The 22569-nt window shown below is 42.0% G+C and overlaps 1 protein-coding gene across 4 annotated transcripts in view; it reads right to left on the minus strand.

Moving 5' to 3' along the window:
• Positions 1 to 22569, minus strand: part of vps13b (vacuolar protein sorting 13 homolog B) — a 1109808-nt gene that overhangs the window by 984993 nt on the left and 102246 nt on the right. For all 4 annotated transcript variants that reach the window (XM_078541117.1, XM_078541119.1, XM_078541118.1 and 1 more), the window contains exons 6-7: positions 15610 to 15791; positions 3297 to 3474 (exon numbers count right to left, since the gene is read on the minus strand). In XM_078541117.1, coding sequence (XP_078397243.1) covers positions 3297 to 3474; positions 15610 to 15791 — 360 coding nt within the window. The remainder of the gene's footprint in view (positions 1 to 3296; positions 3475 to 15609; positions 15792 to 22569) is intronic.

Below are 22569 nucleotides of genomic sequence, written 5' to 3' on the forward strand. Positions count from 1 at the left end.
CGTTATGCTCCAGAAAGCCAGGTGGTGAAGGATAGAAGGGCAGTCAATCTTCACACACTTTTATAGCATCTATTTACCAGTTACAGATTACGACTGGCACCCAACAACCACAGTTTAAGTCAGTGTCTTTAAAGGCAGATGTGAATCACAGGGTAATGTCAACCTGCCTGCAATTGTACAGAATTAAAATACAATTAACACTTTGAAGCAATTTTTATATATAAAACAATTCTCAGAATGTTGGAGTCACCAGGAAGACCAGCCAGCGATTATTGCCCATCCCTAATTGTCTGCGAGTCGCTAGTGATGAGCCTTGATCTTGAATCAGTGCAGTTCACACAAAGGTACTCCCACAATGTTGTAAGATAGGGAGTTCCAGGATATTGACTGAGAAACAATGGACGGAATTGTCCCAGATGTGCACTAAATGGGTTGGCGGGCATGGAAAACAACGTTTTACCAACCGGACGCAATGGTGGAATTTTACGCCGTTTCATCCCCTTCCCAGCCTCATTATTAATGCATTCATAGGAAATATGCTGGGGCTGGATCGTAGGTGGTGGGCTTGGTCAGATTTGCCCCCCTGATCTCAGCGCTTCCTCGCTCCAGGCACCATATTTAAAGCGTACAGAGCGCAACCTACTTCATGTCTATAGACCAGGACTGAGCCAGGCGACGATGGCCCTGAAAGCAAAGGTGACGTCAGCCCTGTCTCTTGGGCGCCTGTTGGATGCAGAAGGCCACCGCGAACTCCTCCATCCATGCTCTGGCCGGAGCTCCAGAGTCACCAATCCAGCCTGGGAGGTGGTTGCAGCGGCCGTCAGCGCCAGTGGAGCACAGAGGTGGTCAGTGCAGGAAGAGGATGAATGCTCTCATCCATTCCGCCAGGGTAAGTCAACCATCTAATCGCTCTTAGCTCTCACTCTCACAAATCCATCACACATCCACAGGGATCTCACACCTCAAGGGACATCACCACCAACACTCACACACACCCTCACATCTCCATCAGCCTCATATTCACCAAGGCTCCTTACACAGCAATTTCCAAACCCACGAGCATTATCACCTAGAAGGACAAGGGCAGCAGGTAGATGGGAACACCTCCACCTGGAAGATCCCCTCCAAGTCACTCACCATCCTGCTTGGAAATATATTGCCATTCCTTCGCTGTCACTGGGTCAAAATCCTGGAACCCCCTTCCTAACAGCACTGTGGGTGTAACTACACCACTTGGACTGCAGTGGTTCAAGAAGGCAGCTCACCAGCGTCTTCTCAACGGCAACTAGGGATGAGCAATAAATGCTGGCCCAGCCAGCGAAGCCCACATCCCATGAGTGAATAAAAAACCCCCTGGACCTCGCGTCCTCATCCCATCCATGGCCCCACTCACCACACAAACATTCCATGCAGTGGCATGTGTCCTGCTCACACTCTTTCCATCAGACTTCATGCAGGAGAAGCTGGCTCACAACAGGAGGGAGAGCTCCCAGACCGAGGGTGGAGTGGCCGACATCAGGCCCCTCACTTACTTTGAGGAATATGCATGCTGACTGGTGAGGACATCGACTGTGCCTGCAGCGACAGCGAGGTCGGCGACGAACACCCATGTGAGGATCCTGCACCACATCATCCCTCTCTCAATGCAAATGTGATTGATCTCTCCCCTGTTTTTGACTCTGCTGCCATGCACTAATTATCTCTACTTTGGTTCACAGGGAGCTCTGCCAAATGACTGAAGCCCTCAGCCAGCCAGTCCCTCAGCTCCATCCAGGTCCTCACCTCCAGCCAAGAGGACACCTCCTCCATTGGAAATAAGCAGCCTGGAGGACCCGTCACAGCACTTACCCACACCCTCCACCAGCACAGTGAGACACACCTCAATGGGATCTAGGTCTAGGGCAGGCTCAGATTCACGATCCGGTGGTCACCGCATGGACAAATGACCACAGCAGTAGGAAGTAGGTTCAGCCGAGCACCACAGCACTTGGAGGACTACTGGGAAAGAGGCATCTGTGAGGTCCGAGTCAGATGACAAACCTCTGGATTCAGCCTTCCAACCATCGTGGAGAGTCTACAGAAGGCGGGGGAATACCACGCAAAGCTTATGGAAGCGCTCAACAGAGTGGCATGCGAGTCGGAGTGTGTCCGCCTGCTCTCTGACGAAGTGGTGCCCACATGTGCACGGGAGGTCTCCATGGGAAAGATGGCAGATACCATGGCGACCCTGATCCAGAAAGGACACAGAGATGCGTGCAGACCTGCACTCCATCGCAGTTGTCATGAGTGAGTTACTGAAGTGGCAACACGATGAGGAAACAGGGCACCTCAATATCCCTCCAGGTGCTCTTCCCCCTCAGGGAATCAGGCTGGGGCCCTCGGACACCCCAAGGGAGGAGGAGCGGCTGCAGAACACCCCTGGGTCTTCCACTTAGGAATCTCGGAGGCTGGCTGCTCCCTCCAAGTCCCCACTGTGAACCCTGCAACCTCATCCTCTGTCACTGCAGAGAAAGCAGCTGGCCCACAGGAGGACAGCCAAAGCAAGCCGGGGCCCTCAAGGCCTCGGCTCTCCAGAGGACGCACACAGAAGTCATCAGAGGCAGCAGGACCAACCATTGCACAGGCTGCCTCCACCCCTGCTGTGGATGTCAAGGCAGCACCTAGGAGAAATGGTAGGTGTAGAAAAGTTAAGAAATTCTGATCACAAGGGGTTGCATGGGTGAACACATCTTGTCACTTTATAATCTGAAAATATATTCACTTTCACTAAATAATGTGTAATGTTGTCTTTCAGATTTATTTACAGGCTTTGCAAGTCCTCCCCCAGCAACCCCACGCCCATGGCGGGATGCAAATCAGACTCACGCCAGCCATTCATGATCATTCATGATTCATGACACCATTGCATGATCCTGCTGCAATTTCACGCTGGCGTGAAGCCGATTTCTACCCCTCCCACTGAATTCTCCCCCCCTCGCCCACCATGATGCCCACTGCCAACAGGAGCAGGAAATTTTGGCCAATGAAGCAGCAGCAGTATATGTCCATCAGGAAGGCATACAACCTGACTGGAGACCTTGGGAATGATGGTGTTCTCGTGCACTTGATGCCTTTGTTGTTCTTGGTTGCGGGGATTCAAGGTTTGGGAGGTGCTGCGGTGCATCTAATAGATAGTACAATGCAACTGCAATATGTTAGTAGCAGAGGATAATAATGTTTAAGCCATGGGTGAGATGCCAATCAAGACTAATTTATTCCAAGATTAAACTAATTAGAACTTAATACTTCCTACTTACCGATTTGAATAATGGATGATGTCTCCTTTGCTGTAGAACTTGTTTCTTCCAGTTCTACATCTTTGTAAGAACAAATTTCACCATAGTAAAGTGCAATTCCAAGCTGAATTATACGGATAAGCATAGGAAGCTGTTGGTCTGTGATGGAGAGTTTCAAACTTTCAACAAGAGCATGAATCTGTAGAATTAAGAAAGAAATTGAACTATTTCTGCTTTACGTTTAAAGTTTTATATTAGGAGATACAATTAAAAAATGGTGAAATTCAAAACTATTTAATAAAATAGGGAAAGAGAAAAAAGAAATAAGAGCAGCAAAGAGAGAGTATGATAAGAAGCTGGCATCTCACATAAAAGGGAATCCAGAAGTTTTCTATAGGCATATAAATAGTAAAAGGACAATAAAAGGAGGGGTGGAACCAGTTAGGGACCAAAAAGGAAATTTACACATGGAGGCAGAAAACATGGCTGAGGTATTAAATGAGTACTTTGTATCTCTCTTTACCAAGGAAGAGGATGCTATCAAAGTCGTAGTGAAAGAGGAGATAGTGGGATACTGGGCAACAGCTGAAAGTTGGTAAAGGTGGTTCTGGAAAGGCTGGCTATACTTATAAGACACCAGAACCACATGAAATGCATCCGAGGTTACTGAGGGAAACAAGGGTGGAAGTTGTGGAGGCACTGGCCATAACCTTCTAGCCCTGTTACAATCCTTAGCCAGACCCCAAGTTGTTGGTGAGATCCGGTTAGGGACCAATAACATTTTGTTTAAAGCGGACAAAGTTTGAGATCCAAGACACTTACTAAGTGAAGAAAAACACAAGATTCCACAGGTTTTGAACAAACAAAAGTAAACTTTACTATACAAGGTTAGAAAGGTAAAACAATTTACAATATCAATCTTATACTTTTAACATTCAGGGTAAGTATGAGGTGCATATGAGTTAACAAGCCAACTGTGATCCAACACACCACGCTACACAATAAATGCCAAATGCGACGAACACAAATTCCATGGGTTTCACAATGACCCACCCAGACGTCTGTAACACTTCGAGTCAACCAATCTCATTGAAACTTCACTTCTCTCAAGAGGGCTTCCAATCTTCACCTTCAAAGACCTCGCCTTGGAATACTGTCCAAAAGTAACTCCAACTTGGACAGCTTCAACGGCGGGCCCACATCGCGGGATTTCAATCTCGCCTTCCAAGGTTCCGTTCCCCTGGGTTCCCGAGTACACCCAAGCATCAACCTACAAACACAATTTCAGTTCTTTGGCCATGCCGAGCAGAACGCTGCTGCTCGAAAGGGGTGCCTCAATGACCCACAGCATGAAGTCACCAACCATCGACTCCCTTCTTGAATTTTCAGGGCTTTTTCTGAGCCTTCTTCGATTACCAGGGCTTCTCCCAAGCCCACTTAATTTAAAGTCTGCCCCCTTTTCTAATTGGAGCCTGTTCACTGCTCGTCTCTTGTTCTCAACTTAACCGAGACCTGTTTCTGTCCCCTGTCTTTGCCCCTTACCTGGGATTCCCTTTTGGGTCTCTCTCTGTCCCTCTCTCAGGGACACTTAACTCTGGCGCTCTGCACCCAGTCACCTAACCTGGGTTTTCACATTCCTCATCTTTTACCTCCAGACATAGGCACAAAGGGCCTGTCCTTGGCCTGAAGAACTTGATGCCAAACTACGCATGTGCAGCAAGCTCCCAGCCTGTGCATGCGCAGGGGGTCCGAAGGCTGTCAGGTCTTGGCGTTCCAAGCCTCCATTGCTGACAAACAGGTAGGTATGAGTTTATAACTCCTTAAATACACAAACCAGATGGTGCACGACAACTGGAGAATTGCAAATATTACAACCTGTTCAAAAAAAGGTTGCAAAGATAAAGCCAGCAACTATAGGCCAGTCAGTTTAGCCATAGTGGTGGGGAAGTTTACAGAAACGATAGTCTGGGACAAAATTAACAATCACCCAGAAAATGTGGATTAATTAGCAATTATTTGTTAAAGACCAATCTTGTTTTGCCAACTTGAGTTCTTTTGAATGAGGTGAAAAAGAGAGTTGATGAGGATAATGTGGTTGATGTGGTGTATATGGACTTCCAAAAGGCATTTGATAAAGTGCACATAACAAGCTTGTTAGCAAAGTTGAAGTCTATGAAATAAAAGACAAAGTGACAGCAAGGATATGAAGTTGGCTGAATGACAGGAAACAGAGTTGTGACAAATGGATTGTTTTTCAGACTAGGGTAGGTATACAATGGGGTCTTAAAATTTGTAGATGACATAAAATTTTGAAGTATTATGAACCATGATGAGGATAGTGACAAATTTCAAGAGAACATAGACTGGTAAAATGGGTGGACACATAGCAGGTGAAATTTAATGCAGAAATGGCACAGTGATACATTTTGATAGGAAGAACAATGACAGGCAATACAAAATGAAGGGTACAATGCTAATGGAAGTGTTTGAGCAGAGGGATCTGGGGTGTATGTGCAAAAATCATTTAAGGCAGCAGGACAGGTTGAGAAAGAGGATAATAAGGCATACAGGATCCTGGGCTTTATAAACAAGAGGAATCGAGTAGAAAAGCATGGAAGTTATGGTGAACTTTTATAAAACATTGGTTCAGCCTCAATTAGAGTATTGTGTCTAGTTCTGGGCATCATGCTTTATGTGAAGGCATTAGAGAGGGTGCAAAAAAAGTCACAAGAGTGGTTGCAGGGATGAGGAACTTCAGTTACGTGTATAGATTAGAAAATCTAAGACTATTCTCCACAAAGAGAAAGTTAAGTCGTTAATGTAGCTGTTCAAAATTTTGAGAGATCTATATTGAGTGGACAGGGAAAAACTGTTCCCATTTGCAGAAGGTTTGAAAACCAGAAGACACAGACGTAAGGTGAATGGCAAAAGAAGCAACGGAGAGAGGAGGAAAAACTTTTTTTTAAAAACGCAGTGTGGGATTAGGATCTGGAATGCAGTGACGGAGAATGTGGTGAAGACAACTTCAACAATGGCTTTCAAAAGCAAATTGGATATTTATCTCAAGAGAAAAAAATTGCAGAATTAAGAGGAATAGGGCAAATGAGTGGGACTGACTGAGTTGCTTTTGAAGAGAGACAGCACAGGCATGATTGGCCAAAGGTGTTGTAACCATTCTATCTTTCTATGAAAAAATGACTTCACCTAAATCCTCTATTCTTCCAATTTACAATGCAACAAAAGCACTTAATTTTTTTATAAACCCAGAAGAAATTTAAACTTCAGTTTAGAAGATGAATGCACACTTGGTCATCTAGCTCATCTATTCCAAAAGGTTCTCAAGTCCTGCATCACAGAATCTAACTAACTACTTGTTAAATTATTTCAGAATTTTCAGCTACACACTTTGTTTCATGTATTGATCTGCATATGAAAAAATGATTGACATCATTTCTTAATTCGCCTTTAGTAGTTTTAAATTGTCTTGCTGTTATGGCACAGCGGATGGTAAATGTCGAGCTGCTCAAATCCCAGAGGGAAACTTGAAACAGCTGCCACGACTGTTTTGCAATTTGTACTTTATTTTGAGATGCGTGCCTTGAATTCAGTAGTAATGAGCCCAAGACTTAGAGGTTTTTACAAAACTAAATAAAACACTTAATAAAATAAATGATTTTAAGCACATACATAGGTCTACAAATTACTACTATGATAACTCCTAGCTCCAATAATTAATCTAGCTCCCAGTTACACCTCCTTTAAGGCAACAGTAAAAACAAATAAATTTCAACAGACCCAGGCAAAGCACACAATACCCTGCACAGTGATATTCATAGTGAGTTTTCTTAGCTTCAGTTCCTGTAGACAGCAACTTGATACCTAGAGGCTGGAGGCTTTTCACACTTGTTAGATCTTAGAATACCCTCTCCTTACACATAACCTCAGCTCCTTTATACATGTTTCTCCCTTTTTAATGTAAATTCCATTGTTCCAATATATCTTTGAAACTTTATCTTTTCCATAATGTAAATCTTTAATAGTACTCATATTATCAGTAATCTTTGGGAAAAATAAACATACTGTTTGGCTTTGTCTCTTATGGCTAGGTGTAATACCTTACCATCTCTTTGAAATTCACAACTCTGATTTATCTAAAAATGCAAATGTTCCTCCATGCCTCACATTCTAAAACTCCAGCTATGTTTGTGTTTTTAGAATTTCAAACCTAGCTTCCCTTTTGGACACTCAAAAGCTCCAGACTAGCTGTCTCTAATTCAATTAAATCCCCCACACACACGTCCAACAGAGAAACTAATCCAAACCCCATTATTAACCTACCTTTAAAATAAATCACAATAATATTAAGAAAATTATTATATTTTCATGACACTTACTCTCGCTATTTAAAATTGAGCTGTTTTCTGAATTCAAATTATTTTAACTCAATCATTTATTCAGCACTTCATGTTTCTACCTGAAGACCATCAGAGGAATAGCTGATGTGACATGGAGATAACAAACACTTTACATATCCCTGTATTCTTCTTCATTTTTTAAAAGCTATTTTCTGCTACAGAAATAGAATTACTTCTTACTAAAGGGCTGAGTTTACAGCTGCCTGCACTCAGCTGAGGAAGAAGGAAGCAAATGCAGTAATTGGAGATAAAAGCAAAATACAGCGGAAGTACAGTCATACAGACTCGAAATGTTAACTTTGTTTTTCTCTCTCCAGAGATGCTGTCAGACCTCCTGAGTTTTTCCAGCATTTTGTTTTGTTGCAGTAATTGGAGATTAAAGAAATTAAAGGAAAAAAACATGCATTCCTATAGTATCTTTCACGACCACCAAATGTCCCAGAGTGCTTTATAGCAAATGAAGCACTTTTAGTCACTGTTGTAATGTAGTAAACAAGGCAGCCAGCTTGCACACTGCAAGCTCCCACAAATAGTAATGCGATAATGACCAGATAATCTGTTTTACTGATGTTGATTGAGGGATAAATATTGGCCAGAACACCAGGGATAACGTCCCTGCTCTACTTCAAAATAGTACAATTGCATCTTTTACGTCCTCCTGAGAGGGCAGATGCAGCCCCGGCTTAACATCTCATCCAAAAGACTATGTCTCAACCAGTGCAGCACACCTTCTGTACTGCATGGAGTGTTGGCCTTAATTTTTGTGTTAAGGTCCTGGAGTTGGACTTGAACCCAAAACCTTCTGACTCAGAGGTGAGTGTGCTACCAACTAAGGTTAGATGTAATTTTGTTCAAAGCAGCCTCCCGTTTCATAAAGAAAAATTCTACACTTCCTTCAGTCTTCTGAAAATCCCGAAACTGACTTCCCACAGCAAAGCCCAATCCAGCGACCCCTTTCCCTGGCCATGCCAAGGTAAATCTTCCAGTGCCTTTAATCTCTACAGGTCCCATCTCTTCAACCAGAGAATGAGCTCCCACCAGCATCCTGCCTGGTGGCTAACAGAGAACAGCCCTATCCCCTGCTATTCGTAGCAACTGCTTTTTCCCTGTCTCTGTCTCTGGGAGACTCTCTCTCTCTGTCCAGGATATGTTAATCAGTAAGTCTGCACACAGCAAAGCCAGCTGCTCCTTTCTATGTGACCAGGTTTGAAAGTTGGTACTCGAGTTTCAATAGGTATTGCTCTGGGCCTCTGGACCCTCAGCAACCAGGTCACATAAGCTTATCACCAGGCAGAATTAGTGGAAGATCACATGTCCCTCTCCACTACTACATTTTACCTTGAATTAAAGGAAACAGTTTGAAATATAACCATCTTATAAAACCTCCCACTCATAACACCTTTATCTAATCGCATTTTTTAATTAAGTTATTTCTCGGCCTGTCTTCCAAAAGCTAAGCAGTCTTACTGAAGCCATCAGAGTGAAAGATAAGAGTTCCAAGTAATGTTAACAACAATCTAGTTTATAGAGATTAATATTCAGGGACTGTACAGCAAATTCAGTTTATGGTGCAGTCCTGCGCAACCTGTTTGCTATTTTCTAACATGCACGGAGGAAATCCAATATTCCTTAAGCCTATGATGACTATAAACCTACAGTAGGTCTTGGCTTCCATTTACTCATCCATTTAATGTCAAATATGTATGGCAATATATGTTCAAGCTTAATCCAATAAAGTATTAGTTCTACTGTGATCTTCCTTGACTTCAGAGGGCATGACTAGATCTCAAGACTACATCATACAGCTGATATTCAGTTAAATCTTCTGTTCAACCCTCGACCTTGCTAGGAGCAACCTAGAATTGAGCAAGTAAGGCACATATGCTAGGTCAAGAGGAGGGCTCACCTACAAGTGGTCTGAGACAGTGAACCAATGAAAAATATGCAGAGGGAAGACCCAAGACTTAACAGGCATTTCCAATGTAGTACAGAAACACATTTCTTCAATGTCAACATGGAGACAAAAAAATGATTTATTGCACCAATGTGCTGACATGCCACTGGAATTAAATGTTGCATATAAGCTAATTCAAAGCTGGCAACATGTTACAAAGCAGTAATTCAATCAAGCAGTTCTGATGATATCCAACTGCGAGAATGAAGCTTGAGCAATTTATAAGAGTCAGCAGAACCCCATAATGAACTACAGCCTTAAACTCATTTGCAGCTACCATTAAAATTGATGCAATTTTTTTTACACCAAATTGTTCAAACTGATCTGTAAGCCTAGGATTGTAGATCGGAAAAACATGCGTCGGTATACAACTTCCGTACTGGATTTCGGGGAACAATGTCTTTTTTTCTCTTTCCTAAAAGTGCTGCTTTGCAGCATCCTTTCTATTATACAAAAGATGTTCACTACCATTAAAAAAATTGCAGTGTACATGATGGGGCAATAAACAGGGTATTAATGTAGAATCTGAAGTACTTGACATTGCTTAACTGTAACTTTGCATCACATCTAATTTACTAAGCAACAATCCATTCAGTCCAACTGCTCTATGTCAACTGATGTGCTCCACACGAGACATCCCCCAACTACTTCATCCAACCCTTTCTGCATTTCTTTCTATTCCTATCCCCCTCATGTACTTACCTAGCTTCTCCTTAAATGCACCGATACTATTCACCTCAAATCCTCCATGTGACAGCAAGTACCACCTTCTCACCGGTCTCTGGGTAACTGATGTGTTACAGCAGCTGGCTATCAGGAAAAACCTTAAAGCATTTACAAATATATGCAATATTCTACACAGACAAGTGACAAAAGTAAATATCCAGGCAGGTCGACTGCATCATTGGCATCAGTAATTAACCGGTCACTCGCACTGGTGAAGACAGTGATGAAGTATCATTGCAGGTATGAGATATTCTCTTTTCTTTAAATTAGATATTAAACTTCTGCTGACACTAAATTCCCATTTACAATTTGTTTACCATCAACTTGCCTTGTCTAAAATCTCAGGGTATTTCAAGAGCGAAGGCAAGATAAGGCAAAAGAAGAAAATGTTTTACAAGGAACATTGTAAAAGTCCATGTTTGCTTTGACGGACTCGTTCATTTATGAAATATTACCTAATTAAAAGACAATTTAATTCCATTCCACCAATTCCAATCTTCCATTCACCTGCATTTGAGCAATCAAACTTCTCAAATAGAATAAAAGCAAAATACTGTAGATGCTGGAAGTCTGAAACAAAAACAAAAATACCTGGAAAAACTCAGCAGGTCTGACAGCATCTGCAAAGGGGAACACAGTTAACGTTTCGAGTCCGTATGACTCTTCATCAGAACTGAGGGAATATAGAAATGAGGTGAAATATAAGCTGGTTGAGGGCCAGTGATAGGTGGAGGCAAAGGAGAGACTGCCAAAGATGTCATAGACAAAAAGACAAAGGGGTGTTAATGGTGGTGATATTAGCTAAGATATGTGCTAATGGTGACATTAAGGGTAGAAAGCAGGACGAGCAATTGACAGATAGCCCTAGTGGGGCTGGGGTGGGGGGAAGGGATCAAAACAGGCTAAAAGGTGGAGATGAAACAATGGATGGGAATACATTTAAAAATGAGGCCACATCCCATGAAAGAATAAAGAAAAAGTTCAATGCTATGATAAACTTAAGGATCAAATTTTGAAAAAATAAAATGATCTTTAATTTGCATTCATCACTGCTGACCAAAATCACATAGATCGATCATTTCATAAGGTTAACAGCGAGTAACCTCAGGTCCTAACAAGATCACTTCTACTAATATTAATCAGGAGTTCTGGCCATTGACATCATTTACCGAAACTTAAATGAAAAAAAGTTTTCTCTTCATGAAACAGTTGAATCAGGATTACATAAACCTAACTTGGTTAAATGGCTTTTTTGATAACTAGAACATCTGTGCACGATGTATTTGATCTTTGAGCGTGAGACCAAGATTTTGTCCCTTGAGATTTCACATCAGGCAGAAAAACAGAACTCAGATCCAGAGAACACTGTATCCACTGAGGAGCCGAAAAAAATCTTAGGGCAGAATTTTGCCCTTGATGGGCGGGTGGGCCCCACCGGCAGAGCGGCGGGAGGGCAGCCGATCACCGCCGCTAAAACAGACCCACCGCCATTTTAAGTGGGCGGGCCAATTAAGGCCCGCACAGTGGGGCTGCGCCATGGGAAGCGCTATGCGCTTCCTGTGCGGGGGTGGGGGATTCCCCAACTGTCAGAGTGTGCTCTTTCACACGAAAGAGCACACATCTCCCTGAAGCTAAGTGCTGCCTCAGGGAGACTGCTGACAGTGTTTGAAACTTTAAAAATAGAAAAATAAAAAAAATTAACATGTCCCCCTCATGTGACAATGTCACACGAGATGGGATATATTAATAAATATCACAAAAACTTTATTAAACTTCTTTAAAACAGACATGAAACCTCATCCCGCCGGTGGAAGAGGTTTCATGTTTTTTCAGAAGCCCGCTGGGGCTCCTGGCCTGCCCGCCAGCCTTAAGGTTGGACGGGCAGGGCCTTTAATTAGTTTAACTACCCTGTCAATGGCCTCAATTGGCCATTGACAGGTCATCGGACGGACAGCTGATTTCACTGTCCGCCCGCCTTCCTGAATAGTTAAATGGGCCGCCCCCAGCTCACCAACGGAAAAATTCTGCCCTTAGTCTTTATCATAACGACCGAAACCAACCCCTCCCACACCTTCCCACAATCTCCTCCCCCTCCCACACCTTCATCCACAGGACCTGGGGTTCACATCACTTCGGGTTTATGAAGAGGGAATTCTGATGAACAATTGCAGTTGGTAATTCCCTGCCATGAAAATAAATTCTTCCTTCAAAATCTGAATTTCTACAATACTCTAATCAGATTGATCCCTCTGAAGCATTCACAGATATTCCCAATTCATTACTAAGTTCTACAACTAGTCAGTGATTAGTGACGTTTAACGATGAATGTCTATCATTAACACTGCAAAAAACTAGAAGACAGTTTTGAAATGCCCTGATTTATCCCAAGCAAGTTTCCCATATGATTGTTGCCTTGACTGGGTGTTTAAAAACTACTTTGGGACATTGATGGGGCAACTGTTCAATTGGCCAGTGCTCTGTCATGAAAATATAATAATTTTCATAATATTCATAGAATCACAGAATCTTGTAACTTATTGCAAAGGTAGGTTAATAGTGGGGTTTGGATTAGTTTCTCCGTGTAGGGGTGTGTGTATGTGGGTTTTAACTGAATTACAGACAGCTGGTCTGGGTGCTTTGATGTATCGGAAGGGAAACTTGGTTTGAAATGCCAAATATGTAAACATGGCTGAAGTTTTAGAATGTCAGGTGTGAAGAACATTTGCATATTTAGATAAACCAGAGTTGTGAATTTCAAAAAAATGGTAAGGTGTTACAACTAGCCATAAGAGGCTAAGCCAAACAATGTGTTCATTTTTCCCAAAAGTTACTGATAATATGAGTACTGTGAAAGATTTATATTATGGAAAAAGTAAAGTTGCAAAGACATATTGGAACAATGGGATTTACAATAAAAAGGGAGAAACATGTGTAAAGGAGATGAGGTTATGTGTAAGGAAGAAGTCATTACAAGATCCAACAAGTGTGAAAAGCCTCCAGCCTCCATGTACCAAGCTAAGAGAATTCATTTTTAATATCACTGTCCAGGGTATTGTGTGCTTTGCCTGGGTCTGTTGAAATCTATGTTGTTTTACTGTTACCTTAACGGATGTGTAACTGGGAGTTGGATTAATTAGGAAATTTAGGAGTTATCACAGTAGTAATTTGTAGACCTAAGTATGTGCTTAAAATCATTTATTTTATTAAGAAATGTTTAATTTAGTTTTGTTAAAAAAAAATCTAAGACTCGGTGGACTTATTCCTACTGAATCCAAGGCACGCATCTTGAAGGAAAAATACAAATTGCAAAACAGTTGTGGCAGCTTTTTCAAGTTTCCCAAATTTGAGCAGCTCAGCATTTACCATCCGCTGTGCCATTACAGTTTTTATATGTCAAATATAAAACTTCTTCGGATAAATTTCAGAAGCCATACAGCCAAGCAGAGGTATTAGGATTTGGATTGCCCTACAATTTGAAGATATCTGTACTTATTCTCTAGTAAATATCATGAATTTTCATCCTAACACCTTCATTTGTCTTTTCAAATCAATGATTTTTGTTGCAAGCATGCTCTGAAATCAAGTGGATTTGCAGCATCCATTTCAGTCACTTCTTCAAGTTTGAGTCCAGAATGATGTTTTCATTTGAAAGATTGGTCTCCAAAGTACTGACTAGTTTACCATACTTGCAAAAGACTTGCCTATTCCCCAGTTATTTTTCCCCGGATCTTTAATATCCAAAGATCACATGAAAATTTTCATCTCCTGACTAAACCAAACTTTTCAACTAACTAGATCATTGTAATTTTATGTAATACTTCAGCTACAGTATGCTACTTCATTTTGGCTCAGTGTGGTAGCACTCATAGCTTGCATCAGAAGGTTGTGAATTCAAGGCGCATTCCAGGTTTTGAGAACATAGCCTATGGCTGTCATGTTGTACCGAGGAAGCGCAGAATTGCTGGAAGTGCTGTCTTTCAGATGAGACATTCAGGAGGATGTAAAAGATCCCACAGCACTGTGCAAAAGCAGGAGGAAGTTCTCATAGTATCCTGACCAATATCTAGCAGTCAACCACCAAAAGAAACATAACTGCTCATTTATCCAATTTTCTGTTTATGGGAATTGTCATGCACACTTGTTGCTGGCACAATGTGACGCACCAACATGAATCACTGAGTGAAAAGGTATTGAACAAATAAATCTATCACTGACTCCCTATTATCTGCCTTATTGGTTGGGGAGGCATCAAGCAGTATCTTGGAGTTGCTTCCTCACATTAAGAAAGAAAATCATAACATATAGGGAAAATAGCTCAAGTGCTAACAGCTTGTCTTGTGCAACTTGTGCCAGCAACTTCAAACACTAGTGAAAATTTGGGAGTGGGGTGGCCGTTGCTATTCAGCCTGGATCAAAAGAAAATAAAATTAACATAAGTCTTCAAGAAATAAATACATTTCAGGAGGTCTGTCCAAAGCTGTACTCAAAGTACATTTATTTACACATTTATAGTAGATCACTTCCAGTAGAAAGATAGAAAATAGAAGTAGGAGTGGGTCATTCAGCCCTTTGAGCCTGCTCTGCTATTCAATATGACCACGGCTGATTGTCTATCTCAACGCCATACTCGTGCTCTTTCCCCTTATCATTTGACGCCTTTAGAGTCTAGAAATCTATCTATTTCCTTCTTAAATTGAAATTTCCTTCCTAGTGCTTAATACTAGGTAGATCTCTGCACACTGAAGTCACAAACTACTTATATACACAACTGTCTTATCCTCCCTGGTCCTAATAACATATCAAAATGTTTTGCCAAAAATCAATAACTTGATCAGGGAATTTATAAAATTGTTGGCTTCAATTAGTGAGCAAACAAGCCAGTCCTCAGTAGACTTCCTTCTTCCACCAAAAACATGGTGTCTGATTTTTAAGAAGATTTGTAAAGGCAACAAGTCTGTATATTTATTTATATATAAAGAATACAACCAGTTTTGGAGAAATTGTTAAAAATGGCATTATGTAAGCAGCACGTTGTAAAATCATATTTTTGAAAATGAATGTCTCACGATACACAAATTTGAAGAACTGTCATGAAATACATAACTTGTACTTGAAAATTTTACAGCTCACTCGTTAGTACCTATTTAAATTCTTCTGCAATCACTTTCCAATAGTGAATTAGTCCGCCCTACTAAAAAGGTTGTTGCCCTAAGGATACAAATTACTCTTAGGTACATACCTTGATGATTGATGGAATTTTAGAGTTGAGGTTGTCATAAGTAAAGTGCAAACGGGTGCAGAAGGAGCATTTGTAGAGCAACGGGTCCTGGTAAAACTCGATCTTTCCACTTGCATTTCTCTTATCCAGGCAAACAGTGCAATCAGAAAAGTTGATAACCTTCCTCAAAACCAGTTCTGGAGCTGGAGAGCATGCAATAGATTGAAATTATTATAAAAATATGGAAGACAGCATCATTGTACAATTATCCAAAACATAAAGATTTATCTTTGAAGTTACTCACGTCAGCATTTGTAATGGGAAAACTCAGTAGAAACATGTTAAGATTTTGCTGCAAGTTATTGATGCCTTATTTTTTTCCCCCTGATATTTTTCACAAGCAAAGTACAATATTAAACACGATTATTTTTAAAAATCAAAATTTCTTGCAATAGCTGTAAAATTAACCCACTGCATTGTCTGGCATTGTAACATTTTAATTAAGGTTCTTTGTGACTTCAACATCTGCTAAAAGCAATAGTGGGAGAGAAATTATAAGGGGAGTGGTGGGGAAGTCATCAATAAAGAGACAAAAGATAGAAAGGAACAGAGAAACAAAATTAGAGGAGTGAAAGAAAGTGAGAAAGAAAGCAGGAAAATAAAAAATACAGCAATATAGTCCCAACGACTAATTTCAAAACACCATGCAGAGATTTCCTGGAAGTTAAAAAAATTAGTACTGCCAGACATGGGAGAACCTTAACACAAAAGCAAAACATTGCAGATGCTGGCAATCTGAAATAACAACAGAAAATGTTGGAAATACTCCAGGTCTGGCAACATCTATGAAAAGGGAGACAGAGCTGATGTTTCAGGTCAACGATCTTTCATCATAACTAGAAGAACCTCACTTCCATCCAGTGCTGTTAGGCATGTGCAACCCTTCCCCCACCCTTCTTCCATCAGTGCTGACAGACACCAAGAGTCTACAAGTGCAACCAAAGGCTTGGACCACCCTTCAGCATTATTTAAGCTTAGGACTAACCCATGATCCCCAGGTAAAACGAAATCCCATTCACCGCACCAATATTGCTAGTTGGGGCAGGGGACAACCATACCCTTTAGCCAAAGGCCATTGGAAAGCATGGAGTTGGAAAGTCAAATCCTAACAGTGGGCACCTCTTTACCCTGGTTGCAGAACACATTTGAAGTCACTAATACATTTTTCCACCAAAAACTGTTTCAAAACATTCTGGCAGCATCCAAGATCAAAGCACTGGCACTTAGACTAGGTGATAGTCAGGACCTGGGATCAAAAAGATGTGCTTTGGTTACAGATTACGAATTTCAACAACTAATCTATGGGAAACAATATCAACACCCGCAGGAAAAAGCAACTTGTAGAACTAATCAATCAGAACTCCATGGAGAGCAATGACGGAATCCGTCAGTAAGCTAAGCAATGATCCAATAGTCATCAAAGTGATAACTGCTGTCTAACAATATCCTTGCAAAGTACTGAAACATAGAGGAAATATGCTGATCTCTGGTAGAATGAAAATATTCTAAGTGACCTTAGAGGTGCAAAAATGAAACTCTAGAATTGAAAGCTAGTCACAGTAATGAAACTATCAATTGTCGTAAAAACTCATCCGGTTCACTAATGCCCTTGAGCGAAGGACATCTGCCATCCTTACCCGATATGGCCCAAATGTGACTCCAGACCCATAGCTATGTGGTTGACGCTGAACTCTCAAGAGCAATTAGGGGTGGGCAACAAATGCTGGCCTTGCCAGTGACACCACACATCCCATGAAAGAATATATAGTGCTGGGACTGCAGCCATTCAAAAAGATCGTTCACCACCATTTTCTCAGGACAACTAGGCATGAGCAATAAATGCCAACATTAGTGCATGCATCCTGGGAATGAATGTTTTAAAAAACTATTTAAGATATATGCAATAATCATGTTATAAGTGGAGGAATTTGCTTTCAAAAGTCAGCTGTGCTTATTTTAAAATTTTAAATTAAAAAGGGAAAGAACAGTCGCTAGGTTTGTCCGGTGTCTCCCGGTCTCTTATTGCCTCTCACTGTTACACAGGTATCAGTCATTAGAATATACTTGCCATCAACATTAGAAAAATTATGATTAGAGGCTTTATAGTTCAACATTTCTTTCACAAAAGTAACCACAAACTAGAATTACAACAGCATGATATTAACTCTGTTACACAATTCATCTTGAAACAACTGAGCAAAACTGCTCAAGTATTGGCCCAGAATTTGCTGAATAAATTACAATGTGTGAACGATTCTAAGTGTGAAAACCAGCCAGCAAGTTATGGAAAGGAAGAAATACCCATTCATTATGCATTGTCATAAGTTGCCAAACGATTTCTGTCACTCTACCCTTAGCTTCCTGAAACTACCATCTAGCCCTTAACCTCCCCGTGATTTTCATCAAGTTGCTGCATTAATCAACCATCAAACTTGTCACAAAAAGTTAAGACTGGTAATTAATAGCTCAAGTTCCCTTTTAACAACATGGGCCAGGAGTATTAGGGTGGCAAGGTTTCCTGTCCCGCCATCCAAAGAATCTCACTGCCTGCCCTGCAGCCATTTCATGTGCCAATGAGCATTAATGGGCTGCTGGCTGGACTTCTGCCCCTCACTCAGGAGGAATATGATTGGCCGGCAGTTCTCTAAACTCTGCAGTGCCAGGAGCTGCAGTAGACAGGACTTGGACTGCATGCCATCCCTGGAACCTAAGTCCTGGGTTTCCAGGAAAAATTAAGTTTTGGGGGTCTCAGGGAAGAAAGGGTAGGGGAGGCCTTGAAGGGGGGGGGGGGTGGACAGTGGGGGATTGGTGGAGTGGAGGGAGGAAGGTCCAGCGGTTACCAGACCTTAAGAAGGAGGGGAGTGGTGCCCAAAGTTAAAGGGGGGCATCTAATCGAGGTGCCCCCCCCCCCGCCCACTTTACGCCCAAGGACTAAACCCAAATATTATCAGGCTTGCCCCCACTACCTGGGAACTCCTCCCACCAGCCTAAAATTTGAGGCTGGGGGGACAGCTTTTAAGTGGTCAATAATTGACCAATTGATGGCAGCTTTGCCCACTGTCTGCATGCTGTGCTCTCAGCTCGGGCATTCTCCTAACCCACACTCACATTTTTAGCTTGTACCATTGGTCCAAACCTGAATGATGATACTGCAAGGGGCTGTGAACGCATCCACCAGCAACTGCTCCATGGCCAACTTTCGCAAGGAGATTGTACAACATGCGCAGTCATCCAATTATTCTGCAGTCCACTAAAACGCTCATTAGTTTGCAGTCTGTGCCCAAGGGGTGAAAAGCTCTGGAGCATTTGGTAACAGTGTCAGGCCTCTGCGTTGCTTGAGTGGGCAGATAAGCTAGAGGCCCGACTCCAAGCATGTCAATGCGGCTGCGTCTAAACTGTCTCAGCTGCGGAGGAATGGCCACTTTATACACGGTTTCTTTAATGCGTGGCCGCTTTCCCCCGCCTCGCTCCCCTACCCGCATGTGCTTGTGCACGACCATCAACCCAAGTGCAGCCCTTGCAGCCCCCCCCACCTCCCACCCCACCCCACCAACAGCAGAAGCAGACAAGCGCAAACGTGTTTCACAACGGCGTGAAACTGATTTTTGACCTTCCTCCCACATTGCCACTCACGCCCACCGCCAATGGGCGCAGACGATTCCGTCCTAATTCATGCTCATCCTCAGGCATTTCTCAATCCTGAAATCTCATTGGTTAAAGGGGCACTCTGTTGCTTGCCCTCTTCACTCAGGTCCTAGATGCCCTTTGCTCCTCCAATAGCAGTGCGCACTTCCAGCAAATTTGTGGGCAAAATATTTTAAAGACTACATGTACACATACAAATTTAATTGATGGGGAACACCGAGAGATGGACACTCCAGCAAACTGGAGTTCCTTCCAAATCTGCAACCGCTACCACCTAGAAGGACAAGGACAGCAGATAGATGGGAACACCACCACCTGCAAGTTTCCCTCCAAGCCACACACCATCCTGACCTGGAAATATATCACGATTCCTTCACTGTCGCTGGGTCAAAATCCTGAAGCCCCCTCCCTAACAGAACAGTGGGTGTACCTACACTACATGGACTGCAGCGGCTCAACAAGGCAGCTCACCACCACCTTCTCAAGGACAATCAGGAATGGACAATAAACGCTGGCCTAGCCAGTGATGCCCACATCGCATGAAAAAAGAATTAAAGGAAATTTAGGCAAATATATTCCAAAACTTATGTTGGCTAGTTGGTACCACTGCATTTAGGATATTGGAGAGTTTGCACGTGCCTGAGTGACACAAACTGCATTCTCCTAAACATAGTCACAACTATTAAGACCCAGCACCGGCTCTTGCAAGAAGCTGAAGCCTTCAAGTAAAAATTTTAATGGAAGTACTCAAAGACACAAAAGACAATTTAACGAGTAAACATAGTTGAGGAGGCACAAAAAATGTAATTCGCATTAATTTTAAAGATCATATGTTGGCCATTCAAAATTTCAGTTGTGCACAAAAAAAAAAATGATCAAAATACTTTATCCAGCAAGCATTTTGACTGATATGTCCCTTTTTCAAAAAATTCAATTTATAACACAAAACATGTGGAGATTTACTTAAGCAAAATCAACCTTCTTCACAGATACAAGTGCGTTTGTACGATGCCAGCTTTATCTGAAAGTAAATAAGAGCTAATGTTTTTTCAGGGATTTAACAGGGATTAACACCACAAAGCAGGTCTTCCAAATAAAGTACACTGCTGATTCCTAATTCGGAAGATATCTCAAGAACAAAAACAGACCATTTTGGAAACGTTCAGCATGTCAGGCAGCAACTGTAGAGAAAGGACAAATGCTGACATTTCAGGCATAGCCCTTCATCAGGCACCACTGGACTCAAGATGATTGAACAATTGTTAGAGAACATGGGCTACGTTTCACTTACTGCAAGTATTCTGTAAACTGCAAAATCAATGTAAAGAAAGAAGTGTAACAACGACCTTTATGCATTTTCTCAGATCATGATTAAGACTGGGTTAACTATAGAATTGACTCTACGGCTTTCAACACAATGAGCATGCTACAAAAAAGCATGAAATTGTTCATGGTAATGAAGGAGAAACCTCATCCAACTGGCATGCACACTACTGAAAGCAGCATGAACTACTTACTGCTTATACCACTGTAAAGCATAGAAGAAGTAAAATTCACAAGTAGCAGTATTTAGCATAAAAGATCGGCATCCTATTTAAAAAGTATATTTACTCACCAATACAGTTTCTCTAGCCTGCATACCATTGGGCTTGATTCTCCATTAAGAACACCTCTCCATTCATACCAGCATTTACTGTACAACTTGCTTAATAGCAATACAAAATTTCCAGTAACAGCAGCCAAACTGGCGTCAGTTTAGGTTTCAGTGTTGGCTGTCAGGCCACCTGAATGAAGGGTGATCTTATTGAAACATACAAGATTCTGAGGGGGCTTTACAGGGTAGATGTTGAGAAGATGTTTCCACTAGGGGGAATCTCGAACTAGGGGACATGGTTACAGAATAAGGGGACACTCTCATTTAAAACTGATATGCAAAGGAATTTCTTCTCTCACAGGATATGAATGTCTGGAATTCTCTACCCCAGAGAGTTGTGGAGGCTAGATCACTGAAAGTATTTAAAGAGGAGGGAGATAGATGTTTGAAATATCGGGGAGTTGAGGGCTATGAGGAGCTGGAATGAAAGAGGAGTTGAGGCCTGGGGCAGGTCAGCCTTGATTTTATTGAATGGCGGGGCAAGCTTGAGGGACCGAATGGCCTATACCTGCTCCTATTTCCTAAGTTTACGATGCAATGCCTACTATACCACTTTGATATCAAACCCGTGGTATAGCTGCGAGTGGTGTGAACCAAATTTTTAATACTTCAATTTAAATTTAAGCTATTCTGACAATACAATGGACCATGGTCAAGTTTTTAATAAAGGAAAAAATACTTGCATTTATATGCCATTTTTCATGACTTCAGGACATCCCAAAGTGCTTCACAGCCCATTATTTAATTTTGAATTACAGTCACAATTGTAATGGAGTATAATGTGGCAGCCAATGCACATGCAGCAGGATCTCAAAAGGCAATGCAATAAATGGTCAAATAAACTGATTTAGCAATGTTGGTTCATCTTGTCCAAGAGGCCTACCAGCTACTCCCTTGACTCTATTCCCAGCAAAGTGCTGACCACCCAACTATCCTTCCAGGCCTCCATGTTAGCTGATATTGTTAACAGTTCCCTGTCCTCAGGTCCTGCTTTCCCTTCCCCTTCAAATCTGTTACCAGCCCCTCCTCAAAAAACCCCTCCTTGTACCCTTCTGTCCTTGTGAACTACCGCCCAATCTCTAATCTCCCTTTCTTCTCCAAGATACTTGTACATATTCTCATCGCCCAAATCCATGCCCATCTTTCCCACAACTCCATGCCTGAATCCCTCCAATTAGGTTTCCACCCCACCACTTTGCTGAAATGGCCCATAAAATCACAAATTACATCCAATGTGACTGTGACCATTGTAAACTATCCCTCCTTATCCGTTTGCAGTCTTTGATTGTTTGACCACACCATCCTCCTCCAACAGCTCTCCCCTGTCACCCAGCTGAGTTGGGCTGCCCTCACCTGGTTTCAATCTTATCTATTCAGTCCTAGCCACAGATCACCTGCAATGGCTTCTCTTCCCACTCTTGCTTTGTTATCTCTCAAGTCCCTCAAGGATATATCCTTGACCTCTTCCTAATTCTCATCTATATGTTGCCCCTCTGCAACATCTCTCAAATACACAATGTTAGGTTCCACATGTACACTCTTTACACTCTGCTCTGGCTCATCACCACCTCTCTCGATCCACCACTATCTCTAAATTGTCAGGCTGCACGTCCGACATCCAG

This window comes from Cetorhinus maximus, chromosome 4 (assembly GCF_964194155.1).
Source record: "Cetorhinus maximus chromosome 4, sCetMax3.hap1.1, whole genome shotgun sequence".
Taxonomy (NCBI): domain Eukaryota; kingdom Metazoa; phylum Chordata; class Chondrichthyes; order Lamniformes; family Cetorhinidae; genus Cetorhinus; species Cetorhinus maximus.